At 40.4% G+C, this 22188-nt stretch overlaps 1 protein-coding gene across 1 annotated transcript; it reads right to left on the reverse strand.

Moving 5' to 3' along the window:
* Positions 1–5323: 5323 nt before the first annotated feature.
* AVPR1A (arginine vasopressin receptor 1A) lies at positions 5324–12613 on the reverse strand. Its single transcript, XM_037063064.1, has 2 exons — positions 10837–12613; positions 5324–8669 (listed from the first exon to the last, which is right to left on the reverse strand). Exons 1-2 carry the CDS (start codon positions 11816–11818, stop codon positions 8383–8385), a joined length of 1269 nt encoding a protein of 422 aa, XP_036918959.1. The 5' UTR covers positions 11819–12613; the 3' UTR covers positions 5324–8382.
* Between the last annotated feature and the right edge of the window lie 9575 nt (positions 12614–22188).

Genomic DNA, 22188 nt, shown 5'->3' on the forward strand with positions numbered 1-22188 from the left:
CAGGAACCCTAACTATAGGTGTCCCTTCATCTCTCATTTAAAATGGAACTATGGAGCTGGGCACACGCTTTTCATCTCTACAGAGAAGTTTATTCGTCAAAAGATTAGAAATTTAAGAGATTAACTCTAGTAGCTCTTTATTCTAATGAAGTATAAACCATGTTAGCATTTGATTTTCCAAAGATCCTGAACTTTTCATATTTCCTTGAATGTAAGTTCAGGACTTGAAAATCAGACTTGTACCCTATAACACAAACAGAAAAAGCAGTGAATGATTCTGGAACGCATTGACTCCGACATTCTTAGCCTGTGTTTAGCACCAAAACAATAACTTACTCGTCCACTCAAAACATTCATTCCCACACTATTTACATAATAACCCATTGACAACATAGTGAAGATTTCTATATATTTTAAAGATTACTTTTTTAAGGAAAATTTATATATTTGTGTAAGAAAATGACCAGTTTTGCTTAGGTAAGCCATTTAAAAAAATTCCTGGAGGCTGGGTTTTATAGTCATCTAAACTGCAACCATCTTGTTGAAGTTCTTCAGGATTTTTAGCGATCGGTTGTAAATTAGAATAAAAATAGAGGGGAAAAAACCATTTTTATATATTTACAAAAACTTCCAAATGGCAAATTCTCCCTTCGATCTTTGCCATTCGGATCCCTGTTTCTATCCCAAGCTGCTTAATCATTTACTCTACTGTTTTGGGTCAGAGGTTGGGCAGATTGTTTGGATGCCATAGTGAACCGTGTTCCTACAAAATGAAACACTTCAAGGATAACTATCAGTTGCAATACCCCCAAAATGTTTGTATTTTGTAGAGTTTTTATTTTTTTTGAAAAATTGAAGTTAGGTAAGAATCTTATCTGAGTTCTTTGTTATCTCCTACTACAGTCTTCAGGTCCTTTGGCGTCTCTGAAGGTGCTCCGTATGATCACCCATGAGTGGAACCTAATCAACAAAACACACAAGCAAGCAAAATATAAGCAGAGACATTGAAATACAAAACAAATTGGCAGTAACCAGAGGGGAAGGGGAGAGGGATAATGGGGGAAAATAGGGGAAGGGCCATCAAGGAACATGTATAAAGGACACACGGACAAAGCCAAATGGGGTAGAATGGAGTGTGGAGCAGAGGGGAGTGGGGGGGGGGGGATGTAGACAACTATACTTGAACAACAATAAAAAAATAATTTAACAAAAGAAAAAAAAGGCTCTCACTGTTTATAGGCCGCTCTGCTTTCAAGAGCTCCATGGGACTAAATGGTTTTGGTGTGTTCTGGGCCCTGGATTTCTCACCGACAATCTACAGGCTCGAGGGATGAGACGCCTCATTCAAATCAGATTGTGAAAGGGGTGCCATTCCTTTGAAAAATTTTGTGCTGTTGCCTAAAAATTGAGCCATGGTTGGAACGTGAAGCCTGGTAAATAAGGGATGCTTTTAAATTGGTATGAGGGGGAGGGAAAGGAGAGAGAAGAGAGGGGTATAAAAGCTTTCGGTGGAGATTTTGACAGATGTCTGGGCCCAAGCACAAGGCTAATTGTGGTTGGATTTTTTTCCTCATGTTCCATGTTTGGAAATATCTTAGAGTTGTTGATGGGTCTATTTTATATGATATTGTTTTACAATAAAGTAATAAGTAAGCTGGAGCAAAGATCGGGGCCAGGCTCGGCATTAAGAACATCATGGTTTTAAAATATAACACTCAAAACTATAGACAATAAAAAAGTAAGTGATTTCCAGGGGTTGGGGAGAGGAAGGTGGAACACAGGATTTTTAGGCAGTAAAAGTACTGTGTATGATACCATCATGGTAGACACATGTCATTATACATTTGTCCAAAGCCACAGACTGAACATCAAGAGTGAGCCTAATGTAAAGTATGCACTTGAGGTAATCATAATGTATCAATGTAGGCCCATCAATTGTAACAAATGTGTAACTCTGATAGGAAGAGAGGATATATGGGAAATCTTTGTACCTTCCACTTAGTTTTTCTGTGAACCTAAAACTGCTCTTTTAAAAAAGTATATGGAATATCTGCATCTATATCCCTGTATCCATCCCAATAGCTGGTGCTTTTGCTTATGCGTGACTGCTACGGAAAGGAATGTTACAGAATTTCCTCTGAGAGTGTTGTGGGAAAACGTCTGGGAGAGCTTTGTGAGATGGTCTTGCATAATAACTGTGCACTGAGGGGAACAGAGTGCAGTCCAACACAGAAAAACAGCCACTGTGTGCAAGTTACCCAAGTGCATTAAAAGGGAAGAAACTGAACTTTTTAGGCACCCTACGTATGTTTTACAACTAGTTTAAAAGAAGTGAAGAAAAAAGAGGTGACTTAAAGAGCCTGATGCAGTTTGAATTCTTTGGTAGAGGAAACACAACATGACTTTTGGTAGGAGAGTGGCTCTTATGCTTGGGGAAACGTGTCTCTAAACACGTTTAGAGACAATGAGCTGTTTTGAAAAGCATAGTCTGTGAGTGTTTTCGACAAAATCTAAATCATTCTGCAAAACAAAGGGAAGAAATGTTCATTTCTGACAGTTGGAAAAACAAGGGTTTTGGGTCTTGGTAGTGAGAGGATGATTGAGCGAGATAGCAGCTAGCAAGGTCCTAAAGGAGGGACAATTAGAGATTAATCACCATTAGAAGGGATGACCACGGACCTTTAGAGGAGTGTATATGATTCAGGTTCTCTTCTGAGGCATAATCGAAGCCCCCACCAGCCCCCAACCTTCCAGGGAACCCCATCACACAGGGCAGCCACGTGTCCAGGATTGCTGGAAGAAAAGTATCAGGGGAACGAGGGAAGAAAATGCAGTCACGAGAAGTGAACTAACGGGCTGTGGATTCGGAGTTGAGCAGAGGCAGGAATTCGTAACGACCCTCAGGATTCCTCTTCAGTCTCGAGCAAGACACAGACTTTGCCTTGTTTTTACAAATGCTGCTAGTCATTTGTCTTTATCTAATACATAAATATCAGATGTGTAGCATCTACATTAATTTCATTAAGTAAGCATATGTTATAGACTGCTACTATAATATGAAGATTCAAAGATGAAGAAGAAATACTCCCTATTTTTAGGGTGACCATAGGATAGTTGTGGAGAAGACAGAGCAACAAATCAACATTGCAACCATTCTGATACATATCATAGTGAAGGTATTCAGAGGGCTTTTGAAGTGAAGCAAGGAAGAAATGATTAACTCTAGAGATTATGGAGGCGTAAAGACAGAAAATGAGTAAGTTCTACACTAGCCCATTTATCTGAGACTTCTGGTATACAATGGAACTGTTAGTTCAATTTTACCTGATTGATAGGACCTTTTAAAAATATGTTTTGGTAGAAATCCTGTGTATTCTGAAGCATTTATAAATCTTTTAAAATAACAGTGAGTTTTAAAATAACAGTATTTTAAAATAGAGACTCCAATCTCCATTTCTTCCATTCTGGGCGTTCACTGTTTCTAGAGTGTAAGCCAAAACCAAAATAAGCCTTTTAGTCCACGCCATTAGAGTTTAACTTATAAAAGAAAAAAATAAATTGAAAGTTCATATGATTTGAATTTATTAGCCCACAGGGTAAAGAATTCCAATTTTAAAGACCATGAAATGGGAAGAGGCTTGCTCCACCAGCCCAGAAATCAGTCCCACCACTTCTAGAGGCAAATAGACAGAGACATTTTCCAGCTGGGGTGGCACACAGGGCCTCCGCTAACCAATCACCTTGGTTGTGTTAATGCAGACTAACATAGAATTAGTTTGACTTCATTTGGGGAGTTTATTGAAAAGGCAGTTATGAAGTTTCCTCTGTTCTTGAGATAGAGTATGAACGTGAACTGCTGTGTGCTCAAATAGAAAGCTGTCAGTGGCAGCCAGTGGTAAGACACTTCTTTGTTTTTCAAAACAGCGTAATTAAACTGAAATATATTTTCTTATTAAAGTAGATTGCAGAAAAATTCTTTTCAAGCAATTTTGAGATTTGTTTTTATTTATGGAATCATTCCAATACACAGTAAAATTAAGAAAGCAATTCACCAGTAATTTCAGTATAATACCACAAGCCACTTTTTCTGTAAAGGACCAAATATTAGGTACAATCACAAAACATTTCAACATCCATCAAAATAAGAATCATATAATTCCCCCAAGAAAACACATTGAAATTATTCTGTATATAGCATATTAAGCTTGGGGATACAGGACATTTGAAAAACAATTCTAAAAATGGAATATTAGATACACAATATTAATTCTTAATATATTTGTTATAATAGTGAGCTAATACATTATAGAGTGTGTCATAAACCTGGTGATATAAATACAACTATTTTCACACGTGGAAATGTTAGTTATTTTATTTAATAATAATTATCAATTATGTTGATATTACCATCAGATTTATCCTCAGGTTTTTTAACTTGACTCTGGGACACAAAATCATTGAATTCACTCTATGACATTTTGTTTTTATTTAGAATGTAAATCAATGTGAAAAATATGAAGTGATTTTACATTTTATAATATAAAAAAGTAATGGCATTTAATTTTTAGCTATATATTTTTAATACTGACATACTACAGGTCAAACATTTATTCATGATCATTTCCTATGCCTAAAAAACTGAATTAGAATAATATGATTTAAATGCCTGTGTGTGCAATGGAATCACACAATTTGTGTGACTCAACCCATTTAGGCTGCCTTGAGGACATAACTCATAGATAGTTCTTCAATTTTGCTCAAATGGTCTGAGGTCAAATTGGAATGAAGAGTTATTCTCTAATCTGTATTGCCCTTCGTTACTGATGATTGCAACTATTGCCAATGATGCCGCGTGCATTAAAAGGGCCTCGGGGACGGAGAGAAAAGGAGGAGGAAAGTGGCTACTTCTGCACCTCTGGGGCTAGCACCCCAGAGGGCCCTGCCTGGGCCTACTCGAAGTAGAGCTGTTGCCTCCTGTGTCAAAACCCAAAAGGGCTCAGTTTACGGGGACCTAAAGGAGACTACCCTCTGATATTTGGAGTGAAGGACCAGGTTCAATGTCTCCTTATATAGCTCCTAATTATGACTGGGTGGTAGAGAAAACTCTGAAGCTATAATTTAAAGCACCTGGCGTCCAATTACATTATGAAAATGTAGGTTTTAGGATGTGAAAAACATAAAACTTTAGTATAATTGGATGGCTTTACTTGTATAATAACAGATTAAAGTTGTGTTCCTTAATCATCAATGGTTTGTCCATTCCAGGAACTATAATAAATTTAGGAGGGTACTACATGTTATTAGGACTACTCAATATTTTTTCCTCTTCAAAACCGCACCCTTCTCTCAATTATGGCTGAAGACTGCTTTGATGATAATAGAAATTCTGCATGTAAGACAAGTATATAATTACCCATGGAATTTCACTAATTTTCTTCACAGTTACACTCCAAGTGGTATTTTAGTATAAAAGCTGGGTAGTTTTATACCTTAAAAATACATGTCCAAAAATGAACATATTATGTACTTTAAAATGTTTTTTTAATCATCAATTAACAAGTATCAAATGCCCAACACACAATACGACCAATTTCTCCTTACAGGTCATTATTTATCAATCATTTTCCCATACCCACATAGACACATTAATATTGTGTGCTTGCAGGATCTTGCCACAGATAACTGTGCAAAATAAGGTGATATGACACATTCATTCTTAACTGCAAGCTTCTGTTTGACATTATACCTCAGATCTTCTCTTTGGTCAAGAAAGGGAAATCTCTTCCCAAAATAGTCTTTTTCCTTAAAACCCACTATTTCCTTTCTTCTGAAATAGACAGGCAAAACTACTTCAATTTGGAATATTGTTTTAGAACACATGAATATCATTCATGGGTATGTAACATTAAGAAAATTTAGCAACTATAAAAGTTAAGCTTCTCAGCCTAAACCACAGAGACTAAGACCATCTACCTGCTTAGTGCAAAACTCTCACTGGATTGCCTGGTGTCTCCCCAGACCTGTTCCCCCTGTCCTGCCTCTTCATGCCTTGAAAAGGAGAAAACACAGCTGGGCGGTTGGTGTGCACCTTATTTGATAGGTGTTCCTGGAAGTAAAATTCAAACTGAATTGCTTTACATTTTGACTGGCTACAAGAACCATAAGGTTATTATTTTAGAAAAAGATAAATTTAGGGAAAAGTGGGTTCATTTTTGTTCCAGCCCAAAAAGCTTTAGTTTTTGAGCTCAGTTGTCAGAAGGGCTGACAGTGGTACAGAGGTCGGGGTTACTGAGATGCTGCGGTGCCTCTGATAACATGGAATTGACCAACTTACCTGATGGCTCCTATTGGACAGTGCCCTTTAAGAAACATATTTGCTATTTTTGAAAAGCAGAATTCTAAGACCTCAGGGCTTCATCTCTATAAAACATTGGCAAGCTTTTTGGAGGGCATATCAATCCAGGGAGTAAAAGACCTGAGAATTTGGCAAAGCAAGAGAATGAAGGGGAGGGAAGTTGATGGTTCCAGGTTCTCAGAGTGCCATCCAGTCTTCAGTTTCTTATCCATGGAGTTCATTCCAAGAACCAACAACACTATTAAAATAACTGTCACTTCCTCTAAGAGATGCAAAATATGCAAAATGTATCCTCAAATCTAAGAAGGAAAAGGAGCCAGACAAAATAGCTTGGAAAACCCAGTTCTATTAATGAAAAATGTAGCATCAGCAGCCAAATGATGTTATAATTTATCTCTTTAGAAATGAAAGAAGTGGATGCTCTTGGCTGGCTTTGGTTCACCTGCAGTCAAAGGAGACCGAGTTCTATCTTTAACTTGCAAAACTGAAGTTAGGCAGGTGTCAAGCTTAGTGGTCACTGGCAGTACTTTCCGATGAATCGGCGAAGGTATATTTAAATTTTAGGATTTTATACTCCAGACATGAAACCAACAAATTCTGGCTAATGAAAAGGAAACAGAAAAGGGCTGAGCAATTCAGAAGGTCCCAAGACTATAATAAAAGCAACTGCTATCATTTGTATAGCACTTGGCAGTTTATGAAAGTCTTTCACACATTTGGTTTCATGTAGTCCTCACAATAATCTTGGGAGGTAAGTGTTATCAACTCCATTGTACAGCCGAGGAAATAGAAGTTTCTTGTATGTTTAAGTAATTTGCCTAAAGTCATGCATTTAGTGATGAAGGTAGCCAGATGAGGTGCCGAGCAGTTCTCTCTCCTTCTCCATGGCATCAAGGTCGAAACCCTGCCTCTCAGCTGCTGACACTGGATGGGTGGGAGACCAGAAGGGAAGTCCAAGCTATTTTTAATTAAATGTGAGGGGACATAGTGTATCCTGAGCGGCTTTTTAGCAGACTGTCTTATCTATGAATCTGAATTCCCTGCACAGAAAGCAATGATCCCGTCAATATCCAGCACACCCTTTTGTTAAAGGGTGCTGTACAATAGCACAGCGTTGTAGTTCCACACTGGCCGAGACACGTTTATGACGTTCCAGGGACCGTCTGCATAGCACCTTGGACACTCTGCTTCTATTCTTCTCATAAAACCGAGTATTCCTGATACAAATCTGACTTTAAAACGACCTTGCAATAGGAGAAAAAAAGAAAATATCAGTGAATTGACACGTTTTTTTTTTCTAGCCTGCAGCATCTTAGTCCATCGGCTTTTCACAACTAATAACACGTCAGGAACCTAAAGAAGGGAACTGCCAGTTCTGAAGTTCCTGTTTTGAAATCCAGGTGATTTATAGCTTCTAACAGAACTTTCCTCTTCCCACTCTGAACCAGATACCACCTGCTCATATTTGCCTCTAGCACTCATGCCTCTCCAAGGCCCCATCCCATGTTTAGGCCACCGTTTGAAGCAGCATTTTCTGATGTATAAGTTGATTGCATTGGATGGGAACAACTTCTTTCAAGTCTCTTCTAATTCCTTTCAAACACTAAGGCTGATTGAGGATGAGCTCACTTTGTTCAGGAATAAGACCCCCTACATTATATGGCTTTTAAACCAATCAAACCTTACTTATGCCAGAAATAAAAAGAAAACAAAAGAAAAGAAATCAACAACAAAATATAAAGTCAGGATGGCTATGATTTTTCCCTTTAGAAACTTATCATATTTATTTCTGGGAATTAGACATGAAAATTTCAGTGTAGCATTTTTTATTACCATTCTGTATAAAACAATTCATAGCTTTTGGTCATAGCAATGTGGAAATGCAAATAAAAAAGAAACAGAATCTTGTACCCAATGAATTGATTTATGCTTATCAGATGTAGTTCATTTGTTCTCATGACTGCTAGCTGGACTCAGCCAATGGGCCCCAAAGTCTGTTACAAGAGTCAGCAGCATGACTGAAGGGCTCAGGTTGAAATAGGAATGAATCTGATGAACTTGGAAGATTTGGGCGAGTCCTTCCAAGCACTCATACTGTTTGTGGGGCTCCGGTTGTTAGTGTAAGAAGTCTGTCTTCTGCTCAGACTGTCCGAGTCCTCTTTGTTGAATGCTTGCTTCGTGTTTTGGCAGCACGGGAAGCTCCGGATGAAGTCTTGTAGGAGATGGCCACTAAAAAACATGTAAATCCAGGGGTTGCAGCAACTGTTCAAGGAAGCCAGTAATGCAGTGATGGTGATGGTCGGGTTTTCTGACTCTGGGGAAAGCGTAAGAGGAGATTGTTCAAATAGTTAAAGGCAAATAACTGAGCCCTGGGTAAATTTATTTTTCTATTGACTAAGGAAAGCAGAAAAAAATTTATGGGTTAATGAAGAAAATGAAGTTTTTTGGGAGGTGGTACATGGAAACTGATTGGTTATAAAATATTTTCATAAGCAAAATGCCTTGAAATTCATTCAAATATTTTAAAACACTATTAAACTATTTAAATAGAATAAGTGGAACTTTTAAGGGCTTAAGAATATTAAGATATTTTTAAAAATTGTGTATACTTTATACTACCACTAGCATGTGCTAAAGGACACAGCACTTACAGAATGGCTGCAATTTCAATGACATTTTGAGTCCATACTCACATACACCAAACTGTATTCATCCCAATAACTCGGGCAAAAGTATGACATCATGGACCATGTTTAGTAGTTTCAAATTTTTTAATATTAAAACATAATCCTGTAATATCATAACTATATAGAAGGGGATAGTTGAAATAGGTCCCTGAAGGATACAATATTTGGCTGTTTTTCTTTGGTTAGTTAGAAAGTTCTTTTGATTTTAAAAGGAAACCATCTTTGTGGTTTACATAATCAAATTATGTTATTATTAAGAACAGCTCAATTAGAAAATTCTGATAGGCTTTTGAAATATTTTATGTTACTTGGCATTGGTAAACGCCATACATATTATGAACTTTCACTGTAGAACAACAGATAATATGCCTTTTCTGAGGTGACAATAACCAGCAAGTACTGATTTTCCCTTGATAATAGAATGTAAGTCTGGGTCTTCTCACTCAGGCTGTGCCAGAACAAATTACAGGTTACTTCACCGTTCTGTACTTTTAAAGGTGGTTGTGATCCATGACTAAGACTATGAAAAAAAATGGAAATCATCAACACACCTACACATGAGTGAAGAAGTTTTAGTACCATGTCTAAATCCCAATAAAGTAATTATTAAGCTGAATTTTTCTTTGATTGGCAATAATTAAGAGGATGCTAAGACCAAACAAGACAGGAAATAGTGAACTAAAAATATAGCATTTATGTGGTATTTTTCATCTGTAATATTATAGTCATGCAACTATTTTCATTTGTTTGAATTAAATTCACTCTCACATGTTTCATCTGCACATGTAACTTCCAAAGTATTTCACATATACTTCATACCCAGTCCCAAATAACAAGACAGGTCTTCCCAGATACCCATTTCCCAAGTATAGCTGTTGTTGGTAATATTCTATAGTATAATTCTTTTGAAAGTTTTTTTCTTACTAAAAGGAATTTTTTTCAAGATACAATATTAAACAATTCCCTTTGGGGTAAATTCTTGTGATGTCCATTGTTTAGTCTGTAAAGAAATTAAAATTGAACAAGCTAGTGGGTGTAGAGAAGGTTCTCCATGAACTCTTGCAAGGGTTGCACAGAGGTGTATGAATGTGTGGCAGAGATATTGCTGAAAGACTAATTAATTAGTCTCACAAATTTAGAGCTTTTAAAAAGAATTCTCCTGTGCAATACCAGGAAAAAAAGTGTTAAAGTAACCGTTAGAAAAAAAACTTAAAAAAGAAGAAATGGAACACTAGCTAAATGCCACATTAGAATTATTGACTTCTTAAAGAATTCTTCCTTCAGAAAAGGATCCACGCGGCACAGCCTGTCGGATCCCTCAGAAAAAGTTTGTCCATTTTACCCTTGCCCTTGGGACATTTCTACAAAGTTTTTGTGTTAATTGTGATATTTTTCACAAACTAGCAAAAGCAGTTGTGACAATAAAGTTAATTCCTTGAATTCAATAGATTGGAAAGCAAGTAATTAACACAGAGGTTAGTGATTGGCAGAAAGTTATTCTGCTTTTGTAATTGTGTGGCTGCTCACTTTAGCAGGCAGTTTCTGGATTTGTGGCCTTCGGATCACTGCAAGCTAACAGGTGCAGATTGCTGGGCCCCATTCCAGAGCTACTGAATCAAAACGTCTGGGGCAGGGACCCCAGGAATTTGCCTCTTTGGTAATTTCAGGCAAGGTGTAATTCTCATGCACACAGAAGTTTAAGAAGGACTGCCCTAAAGGATGTGATAAAAAGAATCCCCACCCCTGCTCCCAGGGCTCCATCCCTGCGCCTTCCTCTATTGTCCCGACACCTACCGACCCATCTGAGGTTCTCGTCCCAGACAGACCACATCTGGACGACGAAGAAGGGCGCCCAGCAAACGATGTAAGCCGTCACGATCACGAACGTCATCTTCACCGTGCGGATCTTGGCGCGGGAAATGGACTTCACGCTGCTGACACAGGGCTCGAGCAGGAGCCCGTTGTGGAAGGCGCCGCCGCCGCCGCCGCCGGGGCCCTCGGCACCCTTGCCTCCGCGCGGCCCCGTCTTCCCGCGGAAGTTGCGCCAGATGTGGTGGCAGATGAAGCCGTAGCAGGTGCTGAGAACGACCACCGGCCCCACGAAGATGCCGCACGTCATCCAGGTCACGTAGGCGCGGGACCCCCAGGGCTGGACGAAGTTGGCCCAGCAGTCGTAGGCCTTGGTGACGTTGTCCACCTGGACCATGGAGAAGACGAAGTACTGCGGCGTGCTCAGCACGAAGCTCAGCGCCCAGGCGGCGGCGATCATGAGGCGCGAGCGGCGCGCGGGCTGCTGCAGCGTCTTCAGCGGGTGGCACACGGCGATGTAGCGGTCGGCGGTCATGACTACCAGCATGTACGCCGACACGAACATGACGAACACCTGCAGGTGCTTCACCACGCGGCACAGCCCGTCGGATCCCCGGAAACGGTAGGTGATCTCCCAGCACAGCTGCGGCAGCACCTGGAAGAAAGCGACGGCCAGGTCCGCCAGGCTGAGGTGCCGAATGAAGAGGTGCATGCGGGACGTCTTGCGGGGCGTGCGGTGCAGCGCCAGCAACACAGTACTGTTACCCAGCACACCCACCACGAAAGTCACGGCCAGCACCGCGATCTCCAGCTTGGCGAGCTCCTCGTCGCGCTCGTCTCTCTGCGCACCTCCGCCTTCCCCGAGCGCCTCCGTTTCCCCACTGCTGTTGGCCTCGCCCGTGGTCAGCGGCCACAACAGGCTGGAGTTGCTCGAGGACCCCGCAGCGGGCCGTCTGGCTAAAGGCATGCTGTCCTTGCGGCGCCCCTTCCACTTCTGCCCAGGCTCGCTCCCTTCCCGCCTCCGCGTGCGCGGGCTCCTTCCCGAGGCGTTCTCTCCTTCCCGCACTCGCCGCTGGCCGGGCTACGCTATCCCTCCAGCTGGCGTCTCCCCGCGCAGCGTCCCACCCACCAACTGAGCCGCTGTCCGTCCGCCGCCCGCAGCTTTTCCTGCTCAGCCCCTTGTCAACTTGGACGAAGCTGGGGAGGTGCGTTCCGAGCCTCTAAAAAGCACTGGGCTCCATTCTTTAGGCGAGGTTTGTTTCCCCAGAAAGCGCTCCCTGTCGCCCCTGCGGCTGGAGGCTGCTCGGTGCCTACACGCCCCACCTCCCCACCCGCTTCCCAGCTGGCTGTTTATTTTCCCTTCCTCACGTCGGTGACTCGTCCTCTTTACATCACCACTACAGGGGCGGGGCGGGGAGACGTGCCCATTCCTCCGCGCGATAGGCTGGGTCCTGGCGCTTTCCCGCTCTCCTCTTTTCCAAAAGTCTCGGAGAACAGGACTTGTCATGCCCTTTCTGGGCTTACAACCGTTTCCTGGAGCCTCGCTCAATGACCACCTCAACCCCGCAGTTCAAACCCCGAGTTCGCCGTCGGGCGCGCGAACTCTTGAGCTCGAATTTGGCGCAGGACTTTCCCTCTTCCAGCCCGGCTTTCTCCCGCCGCAGCGAGCCCGAATAATTTTCTTCCCAGGGGAGTTTGGCTATGGGAATTCCTTCTCTCCGGCCCCGCTACTCCCCCTCCTCCTTTGCAGGGTAACAACCGGACGACTGAGAGCGCAGGCTCTCCCCGGCAACTTCCTCGCCGAGCTGTTTCCCTCTCCCTTTCCCACTGCAGCCCCGAGGCCGCCTTGCGTGTTCCTGCATCGGGGGGAGGGACCCCTCTCGGCTTTCCACTTTCTTCGGGGTTGGGGGTGGGGGTGCGGGTAGACGAACACAGTTTTCTCTAAGTCAGATCCTTGGGGTTTTCTCCGGGGAAAAGTCTGATTCTCACAGCGACGATAGGCGGGAATTGGGCCATAATAATCCGTGGGGACGTCTCCTCCCCGAATGGATAGAAAGCAGCTGCCGGAAAACGGCCACCCAGGCAACACTGGCCGGGGCACCGGAGTGGAAAACCTGCCACTGGAAGGGGTTGCGCTGGTGGTGGTGAGAAAGAGTCAGCCGTGGCAGGAAGGAGGCGCTAAGAAGGAAGAGTCTAGAAAAGAACGCCTACCTGTTGTGAATTCGTTACCCTGGACAGCTGGAGCTCAGCTGTGGGGCCAGGGGAGACAGACTACTCACTCCGTGAGCTCCGCGTTTCCACTGTAGTGAAGCTATGCTGTGAAGGACCGCAAGGGGGCGCTGTTTTCAGGCTACTTCACGAAAGAAAAAAAATGAAGAAGCACTATAAGGTTACCTGTACCTAGGAATACAAACATGTTGTTCAAGTACAGTTTCCTGCCTTCTACCCCCATCCCAGCCCACCCCCAGCCCTCCCCACCTCCGTCCCGTTTTCACCTCCCCCACCTTGTTTTTGTCCATGTGTCCTTTATACTTCTTCCTGCAAACTCTTCCCCTTTCCCCCTGAATTTCCCTCTCCTCTCCCCTCTGGTCACTGTCAGCCTGTTCTCAATTTCAGTGTCTTTGGTTATATTTTTGCTTGTCTGTCTGTTTTGTTGATTAGCGAACATAGCTTTTTGATCAGAATGTTTGTGTATTGTGGCTGTGGTGTAAATTTGATAGTCTCACAAAAATATCTGTAAAATATAGAAAAGGAAACCACATTTTCTGAGGTGCATTTCTCAGTGGAAATTCCACTTTGCTTCCCAGTTTGTTCATGCAGAGTCCCAAGGTTGTGACATTAACATTACTGAACTTGACCTTTGGAGTCCTGCTTCACTGGGCTGTATAAGCCTTGGTTGATACAGCTTAAAAATGGGAATAAAAGCACCTGCTTGACCTACTATAAGGTTATTGTGAGGATCAAGCAAGACTACATTCTGTGTGGGGGGATGCTCTCAAAACTACAAGCTATCATTCCTTGGAGAAAATTCATGTTCTCCAAGATATTTAAGGAGAAAAAGATTTTAAAAGTTCAGAGATGTCAATAAGTAAAAGTTTTCCAGACCACTGCCCAGAAAAGTCCTTCAGGCAATTACATAGAGGTCACTGACTTGGAGAGGTGCCCTTCTTTCAAATCATAAACTACACTATTAGCGTTCCTTATGAGAGCCCCTATGTCCGACCCTAGTGTCCCTGGGTATTGCAGAAGTGGTCCGCTGACCAGACCCAGCAATCTGATTGCTCTTGGCCCGGGCCCTTTGAGAGTTTAGATTTTTTAAGGGGAGGGAACCTGCAGTACAGTGTCACAAATGTTCCTTTGGGTGTTCTTACTCCAGAAACATGGTGGTGGCCTCTCAGAAAACCATTAATCTGTGTCCAGCTCTCTGATCCAATAATCAACTATATCCAATTTATAAAAATAACTCATTAGGTTACATCAGTGGGCACATTTGGAAGATATTATTCAGTGAACAATAGTACTAATTAATTACCCATATGTATTGTACTTGTATTTGACACATATAGAGATATTATATATAATGAAATTCCTATATTATACAGAACATATATAATATAATATAATATAATATAATATAATATAATATTTCCTGTTGAAATATATATGTATATTCCAACAGAAAAATGTTCAATGCAGATTCCAGATTCTACTCCCTCTTTTTATCTACATAGCTTTAAAAATGTGTCTGTCTTCATTTTAGTAGTTCTATATTCAAAGGAAACTAGGACCATTGAAATACAGGCTCAGGATTCAGGTACCTCAGTGGAACTGCTATGAAAATTACTCATAATTTTCTTTACTGTGGAGGTAAAGAAACTGTGGTCCTAAAATATGAAAAGAACATAGTATTTTCTGTGGCATCTTGTGCTTTTTCTTAGAGTAATTTGCATTTGTTCTGTACTTCTTGTATTAAGACTTACTGCTTTTCCCCTCTTACAGTGGATTCCAGTTAACATACTTTGGGGGGAAGTGTGAAGTGATGAAAAGAAAAATATGCAAGTTGCGCATATATATCCCAGAGTCATCTTTCTCTTTCATTTGCCAGTCTTCCTCCCAGTTTGCAATTCCAGATACTTTAAGAAGTTTATCAACTAACGGGAGCTCCGACCTCCTTCACTTACTGGCTGTGTGACATTGTTTTAATCTCTGAGCCTTAAATTGTTCTTCAGCTGTAAGATCTTGGTGATAAAACAACACAGTTCTTGCATTATTTACATATTTGGCTGTTTAAGTTTCTGGCATTTTGTAGGGTTCAAAATGTTAATTTTACCTTTAAAAAATATGTAAATATCCTCCATATTACCTGTTCTTTGCCAACAGGGTTTTTCTTTTTAATTAACCCAGCATATCCCCAGCTCCTATCTGTGCAATAGAAGATATTGACAGCATTCTTATGAGAAAAGAACTCCATGGTCCAATACATTGGAGAAGTGCTGTGCATGCATCCCATTCTTTCTTGGAGATTTATATGTAAAAAAAAACTCTGACAAACCTGCTTGATTTTGTTTACCTATGTTTCCCAAAGCGATCTGACCATGGAAAGCCTTCATCCTTTTACTTTACCGAATGCAAAGGTGACGATGTGTCACAGGACAATGGACATAGTTTGAAGAACTCTGAGTAAAGCACTTACAGTTCCAGAGCACTTGGCAGCCATCGGGGGACTTAGTCATGAAGTTGAGGGTGTGCGTCAAGAATAACCTACTCTCCTAGGGGCAGGGATTCCCAGCATAAATGGGTTATGTTTAGTTTATCATATTAATTTACATATTTCTTTATAACTGCTACTCAATGTGTCTCACTTCCTTTCCTTAAACTGTCAGTTTTCTTCCTGTTAGTAAGAAAATGAAGGGAATTGGGTATCTGTAGGAGCACTCATTTTCCTCCTATAGCCTGCAAAGACTCCTTCTTCTTCAAATGTTAATGAATGACGCTGCAGTTAGAGGGTTATTGTCTGGTATTCACACCACTGCTTCTGGCAAACCAACAGTATCAGTGGCACCTCACCAGGTCTTTAGCCCTCTAAGACCCTTACACACAAAGAAGTATGTAAGAGTCACCAACATTTATAAAACACTTAGTCTGTGCCAGGCACTGTCACAGGTGCTTTATGAGTGTTGCTTCATTCAGTCCTCCCAGTGACCCTATGAGGGCCCTTTCATTTTACATTTGAGGGAGCAGAGGCACAGGGAGGCAAACAACCAGACTCAGGTAACACAGCTGGTCAGCAGTAGCAGAGCCCGGATTTAAACAGAAGCAGGTGACTCCTGCAGACTTTACAGTCTTGTCCATTACACTGCGCTGCCGCCCGTGAGCCTCACGCTCCCGGGGTCTTACTGACGCAGACGGGGCACTGGCTTGGTTATTGAATGTTTCACTCATGCCTCATATGCTCTCCTTCAGGACCAGGAGAGTCTGTAGGGTCTGCGCTGGTTATTAACCACACCTTTGGTTTCCTCTTTAGTAAACCACATACAGGACAATAGTAGTAATAGTAGTAGTAGCAGAAATAATGGTGATGAGAATAATAGATATGGTTGACATTTATTAACACCGATTAAGCTCATAATGCGTGAGCTGAGTTTTAATTCATTATTTCATTTAATATTTAAAATAACATCTAAAACTGTACATAAGAATGCACATATTGCCATCCCACTTTGTAGATGAATCAACAAAGGTTAGTGAGGGTAAGCAACCCAACCAACGTCACAAGGCCCCCGGTGGCTGAGCTGAGTCTCACGGGGTCCACTTGGAGTGAAAGCTTGGGCTCTGACCTCTGTGCCCTGCTGCCTTCCACGTACATCACAAGTGCTTACCTAACACGTGCTGCAGAAAGAGTTAATAAATCTTTTAATACCAACTGAGATTTCAAAAATATTTTTAGCCTCCTTTCTTTTCCTTGGGGTTTGACAGGGGTTAGTTTTGAGAAAATGCATTTTATTTCTATTTTTCATCCATTCCTCCCACCCCTCAGTCTGCCACCTCACGCACACTTGCCAGATGCTTCTAAGTTTTCTGAAAGTTCCTCTCTTCTTGCTGACAGGGGGCTGCGAGAAATGTGGGGTATGTTGTGTTTTATTTTCCATTATTATTTTTATGGTGACAGTGACATACTTATGATTAATTTATCCCTGGATAGAGCAATAAAGTAGATATGCTGCCTGAGAAAAGGTTAAATTCATTGAACCCTCACTTCAGTGTATACATGAGAATCTCTGTGGTTTACTTTGTCCAAATATTTTAAAGATATTGATGTAACATGGAATCAACTTGAAATATTTAGAGCTTTCCCTCAGTGTTCCTGAATAGACTTTCATCTGATTACATGGTAAGTCAATGGAATGAAATAGCTATAGAGACATCCGTGTTCCAATTTTCTGAGAACCTGCCATCAAATGGACATGTGATGCTCTTTATTCGTTCTGACATGAAATATAGTGTTAAAAACAACTAATATGTACCCAAGGTTCACAGAAAACTTTCAGCGTTTTCCAGAATCTCTGTTTAACTTTGTGTTTGAGAAGCCGGTTTGTCTTGTTGAGAATTTAGCTATTCCTTCGATGAGGCTCTCTCACTGCCATGCGGCACTTTGGAAAGCTGCTTTCTTTACACAAGGAAATCCACGTGGGTTTATTTTTTCATGATGGGACGATAACTGAGTGTCTGCAGCCACAAAAGGCCTGAGCAGAACTAAAAATCTGGAACATATTTTTAACATCACTTTTACTGTGGTTATGAGTCTGGAGATGAAAAAAAGAGAAGCTATATGCACTTAGTTATAGTAGCTATATTTTCCTGCTTAGAACAATATTCTTTTACTAAAAAAATTGAAAACAGAAAAATATGAAGAAAATTAAAAATATTTAATAGTTCACCCAGCGTTCTCAGATGATCACAATTATGATTTGCTTGTGCCTCTCCAGTTCTTTCTCAATGTGTGTGTATCTTATATAAAACCTCAAATTAGACCATATTATATGTTATAATCTGATTTTTCAACTTTTCATCATTTGTGAGCTTTTCTCCATGTCATTGAATAGTCTCCTATATGATCAAAGTCATGGCTCCATAGTTCCCCATCACACTGATGTATCTATATTTTTATTTATTTATTTTATATATTTCCCCTAAAACTTTGGCCTCCTAGGTTTCTCACTGCCTTTCCCCCACCCCATACACACAATGCTGCTAACAGACACCACTTCACTCACCACCAATATTTATTTCCTAAGATTCAATTTCTGGAAGTAGGATTACTGCACATAAGGTTATATAAAATTTTAATTTTATTGTAAAATCCCAATCCATTAGTCTAACTACACAGTATACGGTTATTACAGCAGTGCGTGTGAGTGCTGATTTCCACAGCTTGATGGACATGGAATCTGTTCTCTAAAAATAAAATCCTCTTTTTAAAGGTTTTATTTATTCATTTTTAGAGAGAGAGGAAGGGAAGGAGAAAGAGTGGGAGAGAAACATCAATGTGTGGTTGTTTCTCATGCGCCCCCTACTGGGGACCTGGCCCGAAGCCCAGGCATGTGCCCTGACTGGGAATTGAACTGGCAACTTTTTGGTTGGCAGCCCATGCTCAACCTACTGAACTACACTGGCCAGGGCTAAAAATAAAATCTTTATATGTGCAAATATTAAATCATTATGCTATACACGTAGAACTAATACAATGTTATCTGTCTATATACTTCTTAAAAAGTTTATTGCATCAAAAACAAAAGTCTTTTCAGATTTGATAAATTAATACTTGCTTTAGTGTATATAGACTAGATTAATAATGAAGTTAAATCTTTTCATAAAAATCTAGTTATATTTTTTCTTTTGCAAATTAGCTACTCACATTTTTGGTCCATTACTGTAGTGTTTCTAGTTTGCTTTAATTTGTAAGATGTCTATATATTTGTGTTATTTTTTGAGTTTATCATTGGCCTTGTTCAATTTGCTTTTAAATTTTATTTATTTTTCTTTAGTTTCTAGTGAGGTTCAATATCTTTTCTAATGTTTCTAATTTTCTGTGTTTCTTCTTTTATGTGTTGTTTACTTATATAATTTGATTGATTTCTCATTTGGCTATATCTTTTTGTTTATGATTTAAAAGAATTATATACAGAAATATATATGAGTACACATATTCCCATATTTATACAATGCATAAATTTTTAGCTTTCCTCAGGTTAAAATTATGAAATATTTTCTTCAATGATATGCTCAGAAAATCTTCCCCCAAATTAAAATTGTAGGTGCTACAAAAACATTTATATTGTTAGATTACATATACAGCACTTTTAACTTCTAGATCTTCACCTGGAATTCATTTTGGTGTAAGGAGTGATTTAGGGATTCTATGGTCCTATTGCAATAGCTAGCCAGTACTTCTAACACTATTCACTGAATAAACAGCTCTTGTGCACCACAAGAGCCTCCAACCCATTAACCTGCCAACTTTTGCTGCCCATCAGTGATTTTTGTTCTTAACAATGCAAATGAATTTGGTCCAATAGAGACGTGGTGGACTTCTGCCCTACAGTAAATATAATACCAAGTGTTGCGCTTTATGATCCTATAAGAAATAGTGTTGTATCTGTTAGCAAATTCAGGTCAGCATTCCTGGCTGCCTATGCATTATGCTTCTTCAGATTCACCCCCAAATGGATTTTAACATCTTCCTGGTACCCTTTTTAATGAACAGGTTAAGTAAAATTTTAGCACATGTTTATTTTACATTTGCATGAGCCTTGTGATTATCTTTTTAAAAACTTTGCATTAGCAGCCCTCGATGGTCTTGGGGATATGACTCTGTCTTAGCCACATCCCATGGTGAGGTCCATAGTTTTTCTAGCTGTTCTCTTCTCCTGTGACGGGCAAGGCAGGTGACAGTTCCACGGTAGTGGGCTAGCAGGAACACTTGATATTTTTTCCCTTGCTTTGGTCCCTCTTCTCTCTTGCCAGCACTGCTCATCCTAATAGACTTACTCAGATCCACCATCTGTCCCCGGCTTGACTATTCACCCTACACTTTTGAGTTCCCTGCTTTTCATGAAGACTGCCTGCCTGGCCTCCTTCGTAAATCCTCTGTTAATTCTTGCCCTCTTGGGCACGCAAGAATTTTGTTTTATCTCCTCTATGTCCTATAGAGGCAGACATGGTGGGCTATGTCATTCTCTCTGCTTGAACAAACTGAAATGTCATATATACTCTATTGATTTAACCCTGGGCGTGACTACTGACACTCTATAAAGCCTTCTCCTTGCAGAATTCCAAGCTGGAAATGGGATACAGCCCTCTTCTACTTTGGGGTTTCCAAGTATACCTAGGAGTTCCTATTTCTTCCTTCCTGGGGTCTCAGAGTTAAAGTGTAGTGGGCAAAAAGGAGGTTCCCACACTGAGAGCTAACTTTTTAAATCTTTTCTCTGAACCCTCTCTACCCTTCTCACCACTTACGATACAGGGTTTTTATTAGGCAGGAAGCTCATCTGCAGCCTTGCAGGGCAGAGTCCTCTTTCACTCTGTGATCCGAGTCACGATACGCTTCCCTACACCAGCCAGGGTTTTCTCTTGAATGCAAACCCAGGTTTTAAAATACCTGAACATTTCTTTTTTCTCAAGATCCTGGCATTTGCAAATTAAACATTCTTTGGATTTTATACTTTTTATCTGTGCTGGACTTAGCTCTGTTTTAAAGTTTAAAGCTGAACAATGACCATTTGATTTCAGGATAGATTTGCAATTCCTCTTTTTTTTCTCCCCTGAGTCCCTTTCACATACACTCACAGAGCAATGGTGATGCTTTCTACTCTCTGAGAAATGCCGCTGGACAACTTAGAGAAGCTGGAAATTACTGAGAATAAAAATTATATCGTTGGTATTTTCAAGGACTTTGGCATGCATCCTCGCTTTTGAAGATGTGAGAGTATCATGCACTTTCTTATTGTTGTTCTAAGTGCATCTCAAAAACATCTTTTTGAACTTCACACGAGGAGCTGCACAAAAGCTCTGTTACTATGTGTCAGATAAGAAACCGAACCATTAAACCTTCCATCTCGTCCCCCAGACGTCTTTGTGCTTTGATCCAGATGCCTGAGAGTATTAATGTTCTTACTGAAAAAATAAACTGAACTCTTTCAGAGGATAGAGTTTGAAAATAATCCTGTCTTAAGATATGGAAATGAAGGAGCAGTATAAACTCTTATAAATGACATGACAGTCTTCAAGTGTTTCTTGTTAAGAACTACAGGATTTCTCTTTTAGAAGAGGTCTCGATGTTTTAATACATTTTATGGGATAACATATGCCAGTAGTTGCCAGTTTCTCTACTCCCCAGAGCACCAAGAGATCTGATACTTGTACCTGGCAATTGCTTCAGGACAGTGATCTCCATGTAAATGAAAAAAGAGAAGGCATAGCAGAATTTCTGGGAAACTGTAGAAGGAGAAGCAGGACTATGAGATCTTGTGCATTTGGAAAATGATTCTAAAATATTTTCAGAACTCCTTCCACACACGCCCACTGAAGTGAGGAGTCCACTCTCACGAGATTTGTAATTTCAAGAAACTGTTTTTAATCCTTCATCTTGTGTATATTGTGCTAAGCAAAACATTAAAAGCTGAGGCTTTTAGAAAATTTACTTAAAAGCAAATTCAAAGTAAAGGGAAAAATTGCTATATTCCCCCTTTCTCCTAACATTTAAATATTTTAATGGAATCTTTTCTGTAGCATTTAAATAAACATCCAACATTATGAGAGTGCTTTATTTTGGGAGGTTTTAATAAGTCTTAAGTACAGAATATTACTAATCTATTGCTCTTTATTCTGTTTTCCTTTTTCTTCCTCATCTCAATTTCATACCCCCTCCCATCCCCATAGCTAGTGTATTGTGGAGGTATCATTCTGACATAAAACTATTTTTAATAAAACATATTTTTATTTCTTTGTAAAGTAAGGAAATCCCTTCAGAGGCCAGAAAAGTAATATTTATTTGTGGTATAGAAACAGTAGGAAGTGAGGGAAATTGTATTTACATGACTAAGTCCACATTTCCCCTAAGAACATTCAGACTGAAATCTTTAAAAAGCCACACTGTTTTGCTCAAATGAAACAAGAGTACAAAGGCATAAATCCCCTTCCCACACCTCCATTGCAGCCTACGCTCAAGGAAGAAATCCTAATGCTTCTGAATTTTGCCATTGCCGGAACAGCTCTTACTACTTTCATATCCCTCTCTCCTGGTGCTTTCACTGTTATTTCTTAAAATTCTACAGTGCG

This window comes from Sturnira hondurensis, unplaced genomic scaffold (genome assembly GCF_014824575.4).
Source record: "Sturnira hondurensis isolate 20B ecotype Veracruz unplaced genomic scaffold, ASM1482457v3 Scaffold0014384, whole genome shotgun sequence".
Lineage (NCBI taxonomy): Eukaryota > Metazoa > Chordata > Mammalia > Chiroptera > Phyllostomidae > Sturnira > Sturnira hondurensis.

Coding starts and splice junctions, on each gene's coding strand:
- AVPR1A (XM_037063064.1), bottom strand. CDS start 11,818: ATGCCTTTAGCCAGACGGCCCGCTGCGGGGTCCTCGAGCAACTCCAGC. Junction 8,670..10,836: donor CGAGAACCTCAGATGGGTCG/GTAGGTGTCGGG, acceptor CGCTTTCCCCAG/AGTCAGAAAACCCGACCATC.